This window comes from Otolemur garnettii, unplaced genomic scaffold (assembly GCF_000181295.1).
Source record: "Otolemur garnettii isolate 467f Iridium unplaced genomic scaffold, OtoGar3 scaffold00014, whole genome shotgun sequence".
Lineage (NCBI taxonomy): Eukaryota > Metazoa > Chordata > Mammalia > Primates > Galagidae > Otolemur > Otolemur garnettii.
The window spans coordinates 17,562,077-17,576,819 of NW_003852409.1; the positions used below are offsets into that span (position 1 = coordinate 17,562,077).

Genomic DNA, 14,743 nt, shown 5'->3' on the forward strand with positions numbered 1-14,743 from the left:
TCCCCTCCAAGCTGGCTGTATGGGACAATAAGCACTTGTGCTGGCTTGTGGCATTTACCACTTTTCATGATGTAATTGGTCCCTCTATGGCTGATGTAGGCTACCTGTGTGCTGTCATGTTCTCAGAGTTGGGGAGACGTGTAGTAGCCCCCCATTCTATAGTGTCCCCACCGCACAGATTCAGTAGATGTAAATGGCTTCAGGAGCAGGTGGTAGGAAAATGATCAGGAAGAGAGAAGTTTCGAATGTTATCTTTGTTTTAAATAAAATTGATGTAAGTCCATACAATTTAATTTTTAATACGGTTCTGTTTAACTAGCTTATTAAAGTCCTAAAAATTTAGCAATCAGCTGTCTTGAACCTATGGAGCCTGGAAGAGGAGGGGCTGGAGCAGGGGTAGGGGGCTCCAGGTGGTGCCCTTTGCTTTCTGCCTTGGTTCTGGGCAGCATGGACGTGCCAGGTTGCTGGCGGAGCCTGGCTAGAGCCTGGGGGAGAGACTGCCTGTGTCCCCACTGGGAGAGCCAAACTCCATACCAACGAGGGTCTCTTCCTCTTGTAGGGTGCTCCAGGACGGATGGGGGCCCAAGGAGAACCAGGACTGGCTGGTTATGATGTAAGATGACACCTCAGAGCAATCTTGCCTCCCCTGTCCCCAACTCTGTCCTGCAGGCCTGGCCTGCCTCAGCCTCTACCCCCACCACCTCCCAGCTGATGGATGGCCCCTGAGCCATTGATGTGGGGTCTCACTTGGACCCATAGTGGAGGTGGGGTTGGAGGACCACAGATGGGATGGGGTGGTCAAAGTGAGATCAGCCATCCCTGAGCCCTCCTGATTGTCTTCTGCGGGAATGGACACTCACATGCCTCAGGGGGCCCCATGGTGCTCTCTGTACAGCCCATTTTTGTATCCAAGTTGGCACCTCCTTAGAGGTGGCTGGGCTATACCCCTGTTATATATTTGAGGAGACCAGAGCTCAGAGAAGGATGGGTCTTATCCAGAAATGGAAACAGGCTCAGACAGGCCTGACAGCTTTTTACATGTGTCGGTGGAGTCCTATCCCTGACCTGTGGCTAGATCCAGTGTCTGAAGGAGGTGCTGCAGGGAAGGAGGCAGGGGAAGGAAAATGGACGGGGGCACGGAGGATGGGGGCATGGAGATGTGGGCACTGGGAGCCAAGGGAGATGTGTGCACCTGCAGCCCTGGCTGCAGCCTGGGGCAGTCTGGGCACTTTGCCTCCACTCCTCTCCCTGCCCCAGAGAACAAAGCTGGCTCTCCCGAGCTCCCCACTGTGTCTGCTCCTGGGCAAGGCCATCAGGGCCACAGACCTTCCAAACTAGAACACCCTGAGGGGTGTGTCTGGAAAGCTGGGGCCTAGAAAGGCATAGGACCTGCTCAGAGGCACACAGTGAATTTGGGCAGTTCTGGTACCCAACCATACAGCTTAGTGTCCCCATCTCTGAGTCCCTGCTTTTTATCCCTCTTGAGTCCTCATTCCCTCTCTATCTTGTGTCCCTACAGGGCCACAAAGGTATCGTGGGACCCCTGGGACCTCCTGGACCAAAAGGCGAAAAGGTGGGTGTTTGGTCTGGGGAGCAGCTGTGCCCTTGTATCTGGGGCCAAGGTCAGCTCTGGGGCCGACAGGCACACCTTCTAGGGTACCTATGGCTAGGGAAGTGTGGCTCATTTCCTGCTCACACCACAGCTAGCTGGGGGCAGCCACTGCAGCCAGTGTCCAGCTGCCGTTTCCAGGAGGCAGGAGCCCTTAGGTCCTCCTTCAGTACTGTGTGTGGGATGTCATCTCTGTACCCAGCACTGGACTAGATAATGCAATCCTGCTTTCATGGGGCTTATAGTCAGTCACATGGTGACTAACGCTGCAATCCCATCATCTACATGAACTTGGGAACTGAGGACTTGCCCAGGAATGAGATCACCCTTGAGAGTGAGGAGAAAATGGTGGGGAGTGAGGAGCCCCAAAGATTAGGGGCTAAGGGAGGCATCACTGGGCAGCAGGGAGATGTGTGCAGTCCTCACTCTGTGGCTCCAGGTTTGGTAGAGGAGGGGAATTACTGGAAGGAGCCTCGGTGATCACTGGACCTTGCCCCACCATGCAGGTTGGGATATGGAAGGCCAAAGGGTCATGGCATTGGCCCTGGGTCCCATCCCAAGGCAATACCAAGTGGGACCCAGACCCCAATAATGTCTGAGTCCTACTTTAGCAGTTCCAAGTCCCCCTTCCTCCCTTCCCTTCCCATCCCTCACTGCTTAGCCAGAAGGTACGACTGCTGCTGTCTCTGTCTGCCCCCTCTCCGGCTTCCCCAGCCCTCCATTCTTCTGCTGAGTCGGCTTCCCACTAACTAAACCCTGCTGTTGGGTGAGTCAGCCAGTCTGGCTTGTTGTCCAGCTGGCCCCTTCCTCCTCCTGCTCTGGGGAGCACACATCTGCATTTGGAGTGGGCTACAGGATGCAACAGCTGCCATAGGTGGCTGCAGAAGGTGCCACTTGGTACCTGAAGCCCCTCCTGGGCCCTCACACTCTGCCAGGAAGGGGTTAACAAGGAGCCTGGAACCAAGAGGATCTGGTACCCCTAGGACCTCTGCTCTGGGTCCTCTGTAGCAGGCTGCTGAGAGTGAAGCCCTGACCCCAAATCTGCCCCAAGTCCTTGGGGGTCCTTAGTGGGTCCCCAGGATTCCCTGAGACTTGATCTCCTCATCTATTAAGTGGTGGAGACCTTAATGAGGCTGAGGGGGACATCACATACATGTTATGCCAGCCAGATGCATTTTCTGACTTAAAAGATATTATCACATTAGTTCATTCCTCCAGCTCTCCAGGTATTCAGGGAGGACATAGTGTATTCCAAGCCCTGAGCTAGAGGCTGGGAAAGACGCTCTAAAGAGCTCAAAAATAGAAATCGTCTCACGAATGAATAGCCAAGTGCAAGGTCAGTGGTGCTGGGAAGACCCACCGGAGCACACAGCCCTATGCAAAGCTCCCTCCCCAGCTTTCTCTGATAATCCTTCCATGACCCCAGCATGAGGCTCAGTGACTAGTTCAGGAGCAGGAGAAGGCAGTGGCAGGGTTGGGACTCAGACCCCTTCTGTTTGACACCAGGGCCTACTCCCCTAATCAAAAATACCCAGGATGAGGAACCAACATACTATTTAACCTGAACCACCCCTGGGGCACATGTCTACAGAGCTGGTGGCCAGGGGATGGGATAAGACTGGAAATGGGGTACATGGAGGGAGGGTTCTACCACTTTCTGGTACTAAAACATCCTCAAACTATATCCACATGTGGGAATCAGCATAGCTGGCTTTTGGTCCAGACCACCCCTGTATTTCTGAGGGGCCTTGGCTAAGACCCTTCCTTCCCTAGGCCTCAGTTTTCCCATCTTTAAAGTATGGACGATACTCCGTAGCATAGGGCTGCTATGTGGATGCTGAGATACTTTGTACAGAGTGGCTGGCAGAGCACATTATATAAACACAGGCCCCTGTCCCCAGCCCCCCAGTTCAGCTGCTTCCTCCATGGAGGGGCTGAGTGCTGGGTCAGGGAGCTATGGAGAGTGGACCAGAAGGAGAGGGAATTCCTTAGGTACAGCTGGTTCTAGGCCTCAGACCAAGCCCCACCTGCCTCTAGCCTACACCCATAGGAACCTTTTTTAGTACCAGAAAGTGGTAGAACCCTCCCTCCATGTACCCCATTTCCAGCCTTCAGCCAAGGTGTCATAGCCACCAGCCCTCAAAACCTCTGGCCAGCGGGGACCTCTGTTTCGGGCCCTGTTCTCTTCTCTCTTGCCTGTTGGGGCTCCTCTATGATCCCTGTGGACAGGCGGGGTCTTCAGGGTGCCCTGACTTGAGTCTCCTGCCAGAATGGGCTCCCAGGGGAGCTTTCTGGGCTGGAGTCTTTTGAGCCCTGCAGTTCTGTCATTGGCAATCGCCTTCCACCTTCCCTGTCATTGGCAAGTGGTACCTATCTAGCCACCTTGATGGCTGCCTCCTGGTCCTGTGAGTAGGCCTGGGCCTTGAGTGGCCATGACACCAAGATCTGATTTCAAAACTCAGCTCTGTCCCCATCTGTCTCTGGCCACGTCCCGGGGACACATCCTCACTGCTGTCATTGTTAACAGATATCACAATTTTAATGGCCATCACCTACTGAGCCCTACTATGTGGGCAACAGTGTGCCAAGCACTTACTGTGCTTTTCCTCACCCAGTCTGCAGCACAGCGCAGGAGACATCCCAGTCCCACTCTGCACACATGAAACTCAGTGACAAGCCCCGGAACTGGCTGGCTGCTGAGTGTAAACTGGGGCTTCGATGGAAGGGTGGGGAGTTCGTCCTCAAGCTAGTCCTTTGTTCACTTCCTCCCAGCAAGGATCAGAGACTCTGAGTGTGAATAACTCAGAGCAGGTCACATCACCCTCTGTGCCTCAGTGTCTTCATCTGTTAAATGGTGATGATCCAGAGAGAATGCCATGAGTTGGCCTGTGTCTGGCCATGTGTGCCCGTGTGTGCCAGCTGTTGGAGTTACTGGTGCTTCCTGCCAGGCATTGTGAAATCCTCACCAGCCCCCCCTTTGCCCCACTCTAGCCCCCCAAGCCCCACATAAGCCAGAGACAGAAAGGGATGTACTGAAGATTTCACACTGGTCCCTTGCAAAGCTGGCACATGTGCCAAAGCCTCTCTCTGAGGGCTCTCTCAACTCGACAGGTTGGGCTGGGGGGTGCCCAGTGGGATGGAGGGCATAGAGCTCTCTCCTGTATTCCACAGTCCTGGTTCCACACCACAGCGGGGACTGGCTCAGATATGCCTACCCTTCCCTCTTTGGCCTCAGTCTCCTCATTTGTGACCCAAAATAGGTTGGACTTTGTCTCTGATAAAGCTCTTTCTGCCTGGAATTTGCCAGATTCCCCCAGGAGCAGGTGGTTTGTCCTAAAACTGGTTTCTGTGTCCACAGGGAGAGCAGGGAGAGGATGGCAAGGCCGAGGGGCCCCGTGGGCCTCCTGGAGATCGGGTAAGCACCCTCACCCCTGGGAGGGCAGCCCTGAGATCTCTAGGGAGTGTGACCAGCACCCTCTGAACCTGGTGGCGCCAATTTTTCTCTTCTCCTTGTCATTCAGGGCCCTGTGGGTGATCGAGGAGACCGCGGGGAACCAGGGGACCCTGGATACCCTGTAAGTATTAGGAGTAGCCTTCTGGCAGGATCAGGAGTGTCAAGGATGATGACACTGGCTAGAAAGAACAAGAAATTTCTCAGATCCTGCCCTGCTCCACCCCTCCAATGTGGGCCCTCTTCATCTATCTCTCTTTGCTTCTAGGGACAGGAGGGTATTCCAGGCCTCCGTGGAAAGCCAGGCCAACAGGGGCAACCTGTGAGTGGCATTTCCTGTCCCACCCCCTGTCTGGCCCTGATGTGAATTGGGGAATTAGTGGGAATTTAGTGGGAATTAAAGAACTGGGCCCTTTAAAGCTTAAAGGGACCCTCCCTGCAGGAGGGCCTGGGGCAGCCATTGTGGTTTTTCCTGCCCTGACCCTGGGGGTACCGCCAGAGCCTGCACCCCCAAACCCCTCCCACCCTCCCCCTCCAGGCGGAGATTGGCCACCCTCCCCGGGAGAGAGTCCTGGGGCTGCCTTGCGTCATCTCACCTTGGTTTGCAGGGGCATCCGGGACCCCAGGGGCGGCCGGGACCCAAAGGATCGAAAGGCGCAGAGGTAAGAAGCTGGATGTTCAGGGAAACTGAGTACCAGAGATGGGAGGAACTTGCCCAAGGTCAAACAGCTATTGAGAATCCTGCCCAGTGCTCTGGCTAGGGTCCCATATCCCTTCAAATAGCCTGAGGAGGATGGATGGTTGGCACATTTCTCCAGGGCCCCAGGAGAGATACCACCTGAGGTTAGCCAGTAGACTTAAAGCCAGGGCAGGTAGGGCCCACTACTCCATAGCACATTGTAGAAAGACAAGAGTGGTCTAGAGAAAGTAGAAAGATACAAGGGTGCTCATGGAGGAGGAACTTCTTACCTTGGATCTTGGGCCCCTGTACCTTCCTCTGCCAAGGTAGGGCCAGTGCTGCTAATGCCCCTCCCTTATTGAACCCCCTCTACATGCACCCTCTAGGACAGTGGTTCTCAACCTGTGGGTTGCAACCCCTTCAGGACAGGGGTCACCTGTATACATCCTGCATATCAGATATTTACATTACAATCTATAACAGTAGCAAAATTACAGTTATGACGTAGCAATGAAAATAATTTTATGGTTGGGGTCACCACAACATGAGGAACTATATTAAAGGGTCGTGGCATTAGGAAGGTTGAGACCCACTGCTCTAGGGGATCAGATGGAGCTATGGGCTAGGGCTCCAACCAAGAGATGGTTAAGGTGAGGGCCTCTGAGTGTAGGAGCCAGTGAGGGGACCTAATGGTCTGGAGCAGGCTCTATGACAGGTCCCCAGGCTGGCCCTGACCCTGGGCTTCTAAGCCAACATGCTTTAAAGCCCCTTTATGGAACGAGTTGCTCACACAAGGCCCACGTACTCAATACCTCCCTCCCAGAGCCCCGAGGGTCTTGCACCTCCTCCCAGCAGCCTCCAAAATGTGGTCATTCATTTTTCAGGGGCCAAAGGGAAAGCAAGGCAAGGCCGGGGCACCAGGCCGGAGAGGGGTCCAGGTGAGTGACCACAGCTGCTGCTTTCCCATCAGCCTGCTCACCCCCACCACAGTCTCATGAGCTTCTTCTGTACCCCCCAGGGCCTACAGGGGCTGCCAGGACCCCAAGGTGTGGTAGGGAGACAGGGCCCTGAGGGCATCGCTGGACCAGATGGGCTTCCTGGCAGGGATGGGCAAGCAGGACAGCAGGTAAGCAGGGCTTGGTATTAACAGATGGCATCTCGAATTGGGACGAGAGATGGGGAGATTTCCACAGGCCATTTGCCAGAGGAGCTGCTTTAGAATCATGGGAGGGGAAGAACAACATACCCAGCCGTTTTCTTGGATGCCCTGGGGTGGGCATTTGTCCCATCCCTTGGGACCTGGTGCATGCCAGCACCCAGGTTTCATTTAGTTCCTCCTCTGCCCAGTGGATAGAGCTCCTAGGTTATAAGAGGCATCCCCTCCCCACTCACAGACCCTCAGCTCCTCTTGTCCCCCTGGGCTTGTTCCCTCACACACAGGCAGTCTGACCTCCGTTCTGGGGTGTCACCTCCTCCCTCCTGCTGCACCTGAAGTTCAGCTGGGCTTTGAGCCATCCAGTCTTCCTGGCTATTTCCTGAAACACAGAAGACCCTCCTTTGCTTACTTTCTTTCCAGGGGGAGCAGGGAGATGACGGGGACCCCGGCCCCATGGGCCCTGCTGGGAAGAGAGGAAATCCAGGTGTGGCCGGCTTACCTGGAGCACAGGGGCCCCCAGGATTCAAGGTCAGATACTTCCTGGTGCACTTACCTGCCCTCTACCCTTCTTCCTGCCTTGGACATGTAATAATGATGCTGACTATAATGGTACTGACTCTTTAGGGCCGTGTCCCAGGGCCTGTGGGCAAATGAAATCCACTTTTCTTAGGGTTCCCTGCCCCAAGCTTGTACCAGATTTAAAGGATAGTTTTATTCACGAAGCTATAATTCTGCCCACCGCCCCCCCCCCACTAGATCCTTGACAACTTCAACTGGTTGTTGCATTATCCATGGGTGCCCTCTTGTGGGCCCCTTTGGAACAACAGATGTTGCTTGTTGCCGAGATTCACTCAGGCTGCCTTGAGTGACTTCAGTGGGGGAGGCCAAAGTGAGTCAGTCTGAGCCCCAGCTAGGCACTAAAGGGAGGATTCAGATGGATGACCCAGACGTGGTTCTGGCCCTCCCTAAGCCTGAGGTGTAGCTGGGGAAAGGTTGGATCCCCTTAAGAGGAGGCAGGCAGAGTGAAAGATGGCCTTGACCCAGGGAGAATTTGAATAAGAAAAGAAGGAGAGAAGACAGTCTAGGCAGGAAGAGGGTGTGAGGAGAGGTAACTGCTTGCTGTTGGGCAGATAGGCAGAATGGGAGTAGGGCCTTGAGTGTCCGTGGGGAAAGAGACCTTCCTCTTTAAGAGGCTGAAATTTTCCAGCCCTACTTCTTCCCACTGCCAGGCCTCCATCTGTTGCCCCAGCATCCAGAGATCTCAAGGGACCCTGTAGAATCACTGTTCTGCTTCTCTTGACTGCCCCTGCTCTTCTCTTCATGACTGGTCATTTTGGTGTGTTTCTTTAAGGGTGAAAGTGGGTTACCAGGACAGCTGGGTCCCCCTGGCAAGCGAGGGACAGAGGGCGGAACAGGGCTTCCTGGGAGCCAGGGGGAGCCTGGATCCAAAGGCCAGCCGGTGAGTATGTCCCAAAGAATGCACATGCCCCAGACTCACATGTACATTCTGTGTACACACATGCATTCTCATGTGCACACGCTCTTTTGCACACAAAAATAGACAGACCTAGAAGCCACCTCCCTGCTCTGTGACAAGGGCTGAATGACACACTCTCTGGATACCAAATACTGTTCTCCCTCCTCTAAGCTGGATGGTGAGGAGGGCTGAAAAGAGAGATCTGAATGATCCCTTCAAGATGAGAAGGGGTGTCTGTGTGCCTCTGAGCAAGTCCCTGCCCTCTCTGAGCTGCAGGTTCTTCCTCTGTGAAAAGGGGATAGTGTGTCTCCCTGGACTGATGTGGGAACACAGAATTCACAGTGGAGCCTGCAAAGCACCTGCAGGGACAGACAGGGAGGGGACTCACCATCAAACCAGGAGGCCCCCGAGGGCTTCCCTCAGGGAATGGGGTTACTTTTAGGGGATCATTTCTTCTTTTTTTTGAGACAGAGTCTCACTTTGTCTCCCTCTGTAGAGTGCTATGGTGTCATCATAGCTCACAGCAACCTCAAACTCCTGGGTTCGAGCAGTCCTCTTACCTTGGCCTTCCAGAGTGCTAGGATTATAGGATGGAGAATGACGGGGAGGGGATCATTTCTTTCTTTTATTTTTTGAGACAGAATCTCACATTGTCACTCTTGGTAGAGTGGCGTGGCGTCATAGCTCACAGCAACCTTAAAGTATCAGGCTCAAGCAATTCTCTTGCCTCAGCTTCCTGAGTAGCTGGGACTACAGGCACCTACCACAACACCTAGCTATTTTTTTTAGAGACAAGGTCTTGCTCTGGCTCAGGCTGGTCTCAAACCTGCGAGTTCAGGCAATCCACCTGCTTTGGCCTCCCAGAGTTCTAGGATTACAGGTGTGAGCCACTGTACCTTCTTAATAGAGCTTTGCGGACAGGTGGGGGGAGTCTGCAGGTCCTTCCTTCTCTCCCCTAAAGCTGTAGGACAGGTACTCCTGAGTCTCGTGGAGCCTTCCCTGTACAATACCTGGATGGACCCCTCCCACATGACAGGGTGACTGGTGTCTAATTTGTTAGCTGTTTACACTCATCTGGTCGCCTCTCAGTGGTATCACTGCTATCAGCAGACTCCTCTCAGTGGAGTCACTGCTATCCTTGGAGAGGGCAGGAGGGAGGAGGCAGTTCAGGGTTCTAGGGGACTGGCTGGGCACACTGCTCCTGACCCCACGTGCCCCTCTCTTCCTGTTCTCCCTGCAGGGCGACTCTGGTGAGATGGGCTTCCCAGGAATGGCTGGTCTCTTTGGGCCCAAGGTATAGACTTCCCCTCCTTACTGTTTTCGTGGGGTCTCATCCATCCACCTACTTGTTCATTCATTCATTTATTCATTCAACAAACATTTATTGAATACTTAATGTGGGCTGGAGTATAGCTGGGATCAAGCATGAACATCGCCCCCCCCCCACCGCCTCCCCCAACTAGTACTTCAGCAGACCCGACTTCCAAGCCCAGCTGTTTTGTGCCTCAGGCCCGTAGTCTCTCTAAGGCTTGCTTTCCTCATCTGTAATGTGAGAATAATAACTGTAGAGGGTTGTTGTAAAACTTAAGACAAGAGGCGTATACCACGGAGCACTGAGTCAGCATGCTGCTGGCAGCTGGTAGAATAATTGTGGGCATTCATTCCTCCTGGGGCCCCTCAGGTAAGGCCTCCCTTGACAGGGAGGGTGAGGGTTGGCAGACCCTGGGGTGAGGGAGCTGCCAGGACCCTTCCTCTGCCCCCTGCAGGGCCCTCCTGGAGACATCGGCTTCAAAGGCATCCAAGGCCCTCGGGGGCCTCCTGGTTTGATGGTGAGTCCCCTCCCTGTCTGTCCCTGCAAGGACATCAGCTGGCTGGTCACATGGCCTCACCTTCCTCTTGCTCCTTGAGTGCTCTCTGCCCACCGTCCTTGTTCCCTCCTCTACACCTTTGGTCATGCTGTCCCTGCCCCTGGACAGTCTCCGCTTCACCCCACTCTTGATGGAGGGCTCAGGAGATGCATGGCCTGGCCCCTGCTTGCGGCAGTCTCTACCCCCGTGGGACACTCATGCTGCTGTCCACCCTGCTGTCACTGTGACTCTATTCATCAGGCCCTGGAATAACGACACATAAGCCTTTCTGTCTCCTTTAGGGAAAGGAAGGTATCATCGGGCCCCTCGGAATCCTGGGACCTTCTGGACTCCCGGTAGGTGTAGGGGCTGGGCAGGAAGACTGCTGGATCCCCTCCCTTCCTGGCTCCAGATTATCTCGATGATCCAAGGTCACTCTGAGCCTCATGTTCCCTATCTGAGCACTGGGACCCTCTGAGCACTGTCTCACTGGGCTGTATTCTATTGCAGGGTCCAAAGGGTGACAAAGGCAGCCGCGGGGACTGGGTGAGTGGATGGGCTGGGGGCGGTGCTGCAGGGGCAGGGGTGGGGTGGGCTGTCGGGATCGTCCTGGCTCTGCTGGGTACCCTAACTCTTTCCCCACTTCTGTCTCCCTCCAGGGTTTGCAAGGTCCGAGGGTGAGTGGGCTGGGCCTGGGGGGCTGTGGCTGGGCACTCTCGGGTCCCCTCCTCATGACTGCTGATGTCCCTGGGTGTGTCCTTTCCCAGTGGACTTCCATTATCCCATGTATTCTTGTGTGTGCCAGGGGAACCACTGTCCTTGGGTTTCAGGTCTGCCCGGGGAGGGCTGGGATGGGGTGATGGAAGGCCCTCATGGACCAGGATCTCACTCTTCTCTTCCTCCAGGGTCCTCCCGGCCCAAGAGGGCAGCCTGGCCCCCCGGTAGGTAACTCAGTGCTGGGTGCCTCTCGTGTTCCTGGGGCAGGAGACGGAGTTCTTGTGGATGAGACCCAAGGCTTTTCAGGCAGATTAAGCCTTACTGACTCTCCTGGGGGAGTAGAGACCAGCTTAGCAGGTCCTGCCTTGCTGGGCAGCCTCTCCAATCTCCTGACAGCCTCTGAAACTCCAGCACACAGTCCCTGTCAAATATTAACCCATCTTGAGACTCCAGCACATAGTCCCTGTCAAATATTAACCCATCTTCTTCTCTTGCAGGGTCCTCCAGGGGGTCCTATCCACTTTGTAAGTTGGAGAACATTCTCTTTTGGCCTAGTGGGTGAGAGGGAGGGAGAGGCAGTTGACCCTCTCTGGGCCCTGTGGCTAGAACCTTAAGCTGGGCCTGGGGATACCCATGTCCTTTTCTCACTTCTTATTGGATCCCTGGGCCAGGAGGAACCCAGGAAGATGGTCCAGCCACTGGGTTCCTGGTCCTGTCCGTGTACTCTACACAGATGAGCTGATTGTTGAGGTCCCTCTGTCTCAGATTCTGAGTCCAAGGAGGGGGAGGCATGGGGGCAGATTGGGGCCCCTGCATTCCCTGGTGGGGTCCACGGCCCTGCACGGCCCCCTCCCAAGCCCTGTGATGGCTCCATCCCCGTTTTACTGCTTCTTTGCTTGCTGGTTGGAATCAGGCCCAACAGCATCCAAGGTGTGACCACAGAGAGAAACTGGGCAGGGCAGGAGCCCCTGGGATGTATCACTCGGAATCTCTACTTTCTCATTCCACTCTTGCTGTCTCTCCCCTGCCCTGTCCTCAAAGACAGCGGGACAGTCCTGGCCTCTTCCTCTGCTGCCTTCCCTTTTCCTTCTCATCAAGAAGAAAGATGGCTAGGGGAAAGTGCAGGAATCCAGGAAAAATGGAAAATTAGGGTATTTTGAATGTCTGCTGTGTGCTTGTTCTATGCTGAACACCTTGAGCAGTGCTGTTTTGTATTAACTCATGGGTTCCTTCCAGCAGTTCTATGAGAGCGTCTTATTACCTGGCCTATTTTCAAGATGAGGGAACTGAGGCAAAGAGAGGTTAAACAGTGTTTAACCAGATTGTGGTGGGGCTGGGGTTTCACCCTAGGGGACCCCCAGAGTCCAGACCCTAAGCCTGGGCTTTCGTTGCATTCATGGCAAGACCACAGCTACACTTCTCCCGAGCCTGGTGTTGTGATTGGAGATGTAGGTTTAGATCAGGCCATTACAGTGCAAGGCAAAGGAGAAACACAGGGACTGGGGACAGAGAGATGGGGCCTCCCCCAACCTAGGGGCAGGAGAGGTGTCTCACTGCAGCTGACATCCACAGGACGGGTGGAAGGCAGGGTTTCTTAACTTGTTTTCATAATTCTTTGCTGCAAGTGACTTGTGCATAGTAGGGCATGTAAGTAGTGCTCCTTTCCCAGTTGGAACAATCAAAAATGTCTCCAGATATTCCTTGATGTCCCCCAAGGGCATCATTGCCCCAGGCTGGGACCTGCTGGTACAGGAGGTAGACAGATTACCGATTGCATGGGAGGGAGGAAGAGTTTTCCAGGCTATGGGAGTGGCAGGTGCAGAGGTCCCAGGGCAAGCTAGAACATGGCATATAGAAACCCGGAAGTCTGTGGTGTGTCTGGTGCTAGGACACATGTCGGGGGAGGGAAAGAGACAGCTTGAGAGCACAGTACTCACACTGCGTCTTGTAACCACGATGAGGAGTTTGAACTTAATCCTAAGGCAGTGGGGAGCTGAACGTGTCTGGAGGAAGGGAGTGGCATGGTGAGTTTGACTCTGTCTGCAAGGGGAGAAAAGACAGAGTTCTGCAGAGGGTACGTGACTTGGCCAAGATCCTTCTGGGGAAGTAGGGAGAGGTAGGGGGTCTTTGGATCCTGGGGCTCCCACTTAGTGGGTCTGGGGGACCCTAGGGAGAAGGCAGGATAAACATCTTGTCTTTTCCGTGTACAGCAACAAGATGACCTTGGGGCAGCTTTCCAGACGTGGATGGACACCAATGGAGCACTCAGACCAGAGGTACCTCCAGGAGCTGGGACTATATGGAGTCCCTTTCAGGGGAAAACACAAACAATGGCCCACTGGTGGTCACTGCCCTCTATGTGGCTTGCACCAAGTGTGTCAAAACCCTGTGGACAGTGTCTCACACCACAGATTGGGCTTGTTACTGAGGCTTAGCATGGGCAGCAGCAAGTCCAAGGTCCCACGGCCAGTGCAAGCAAACAGGGCAAAGCAAGGCCATTTCGGGCCCCAAGCCCTTGAGTTTTCTCCAAAGGCCTCAGAACTCAAAGGTCTTGTTGGCCAGAGTCAGGGAGAAACATTTGCCTGGACCCAGAGCCCACCCTGCTTCTCAGCATTCACCCCCTGGGAGCAAGAAGCTCACAGTCAGCCCACAGGACTTGGCTAAGACTCTGACCTATGGTCACCTCAACTCCAAGATGCCAGACTGAGAAGGGCCTTCTGTGTCCTTTAGTCCAGCCCCTATTGGGAGCTTACCTCCTTCCCATGACAGGGAACTCACTGCCCATAGCTCCAACATCCTACAAACATTTCCATCTGGCACCTGTGCAGGGTACTGGGGCAGGCAAATGCCTGGAGACAGCCTTGACTTTCTGAAGGCTCACAGTCTAAGGAAAAAGACAGCATGGAGGAGCCCCTTACCATCTGTCTAGGGAGGTCATTGGGAAGCCAGGGACATTCAAGATGCAGTATGACCATATCTAGAGATCAGTTATGCTACACGCAAGCGGACCACTGACCTGCAGCCATCCTTACTGTTATTAATGGAAGGAGCCCCACCATGCAGCACCTTCCACCCCTCTGCATGGGCTACAGAACAAAGTAGAAGTCTGTTTCTTGTGCACATAACGGTAATTGGCTTGTTAATGAGGGAGCTCACCTGCCTGCCAGAGGCTCTGCCCTCTTCCTCTCCCACAAGTGGCCCCCAGTGTCACCTCATGTCATGAGAAGAGAGCCTGGGGAATCACGCAGGGGCTGCTTTGCACCGGGCTGTAAGGTTTTGCACTGCTCTGTTCCCATGCCGTGGTCCGGAGCACGGTCAGAGGAGCTGGGAAGTGTAGTCTGTGTGTCCAGACAGCAGAAGAAACAGGTCAAGCAGCTGTTTCTGTCTCTGATGTACACACGCACATGCCACCTCTGCCACCTCCTGTAGGGGAAGGGTTTATTTAGCTCTGATGTGTAGTTCTGGAAACTGAGGCTCTAAGTCACACAGGAGGAAGCTCCCTGGTCAGGGTTGCCTTGACACCCAGCTCTTTAGCACTCTGAGATCCCCACCTCCCCACTAGTGGTGACCTGTTCCCAGGGGGACCTGCTCACAGGGGGAGACCTGCTCCTAGAGGGGACCTGTTCCTGGGGGCATCTGTTCCTGCGGAGACCCACTCCTAGGGGGTCCTGTTCCTAGGAGACCTCTTCTGGGGGGACTTGCTCCAGGGAGGACCTGCTCCTTCTCTGAGTGGACATCATCTTTCTATGCCTCTTTACTGCTGGCCCCAGTTCCGTCTCCTAGTGTCTCAGTGGGAGCCCAGAGGAG

The 14,743-nt window shown here is 54.5% G+C and overlaps 1 protein-coding gene across 1 annotated transcript in view; it reads left to right on the top strand.

Moving 5' to 3' along the window:
* COL27A1 (collagen type XXVII alpha 1 chain) overlaps window positions 1-14,743 on the top strand; it is a 135,597-nt gene that overhangs the window by 114,194 nt on the left and 6,660 nt on the right. Inside the window, exons 40-57 of the mRNA XM_003785239.2 lie at window positions 560-613; window positions 1,520-1,573; window positions 4,968-5,024; window positions 5,131-5,184; window positions 5,329-5,382; window positions 5,669-5,722; window positions 6,624-6,677; window positions 6,758-6,865; window positions 7,316-7,423; window positions 8,247-8,354; window positions 9,613-9,666; window positions 10,139-10,201; window positions 10,522-10,575; window positions 10,730-10,765; window positions 10,879-10,896; window positions 11,125-11,160; window positions 11,434-11,460; window positions 13,147-13,212. Coding sequence (XP_003785287.1) covers window positions 560-613; window positions 1,520-1,573; window positions 4,968-5,024; window positions 5,131-5,184; window positions 5,329-5,382; window positions 5,669-5,722; window positions 6,624-6,677; window positions 6,758-6,865; window positions 7,316-7,423; window positions 8,247-8,354; window positions 9,613-9,666; window positions 10,139-10,201; window positions 10,522-10,575; window positions 10,730-10,765; window positions 10,879-10,896; window positions 11,125-11,160; window positions 11,434-11,460; window positions 13,147-13,212 — 1,059 coding nt within the window. The remainder of the gene's footprint in view (window positions 1-559; window positions 614-1,519; window positions 1,574-4,967; window positions 5,025-5,130; window positions 5,185-5,328; window positions 5,383-5,668; window positions 5,723-6,623; window positions 6,678-6,757; window positions 6,866-7,315; window positions 7,424-8,246; window positions 8,355-9,612; window positions 9,667-10,138; window positions 10,202-10,521; window positions 10,576-10,729; window positions 10,766-10,878; window positions 10,897-11,124; window positions 11,161-11,433; window positions 11,461-13,146; window positions 13,213-14,743) is intronic.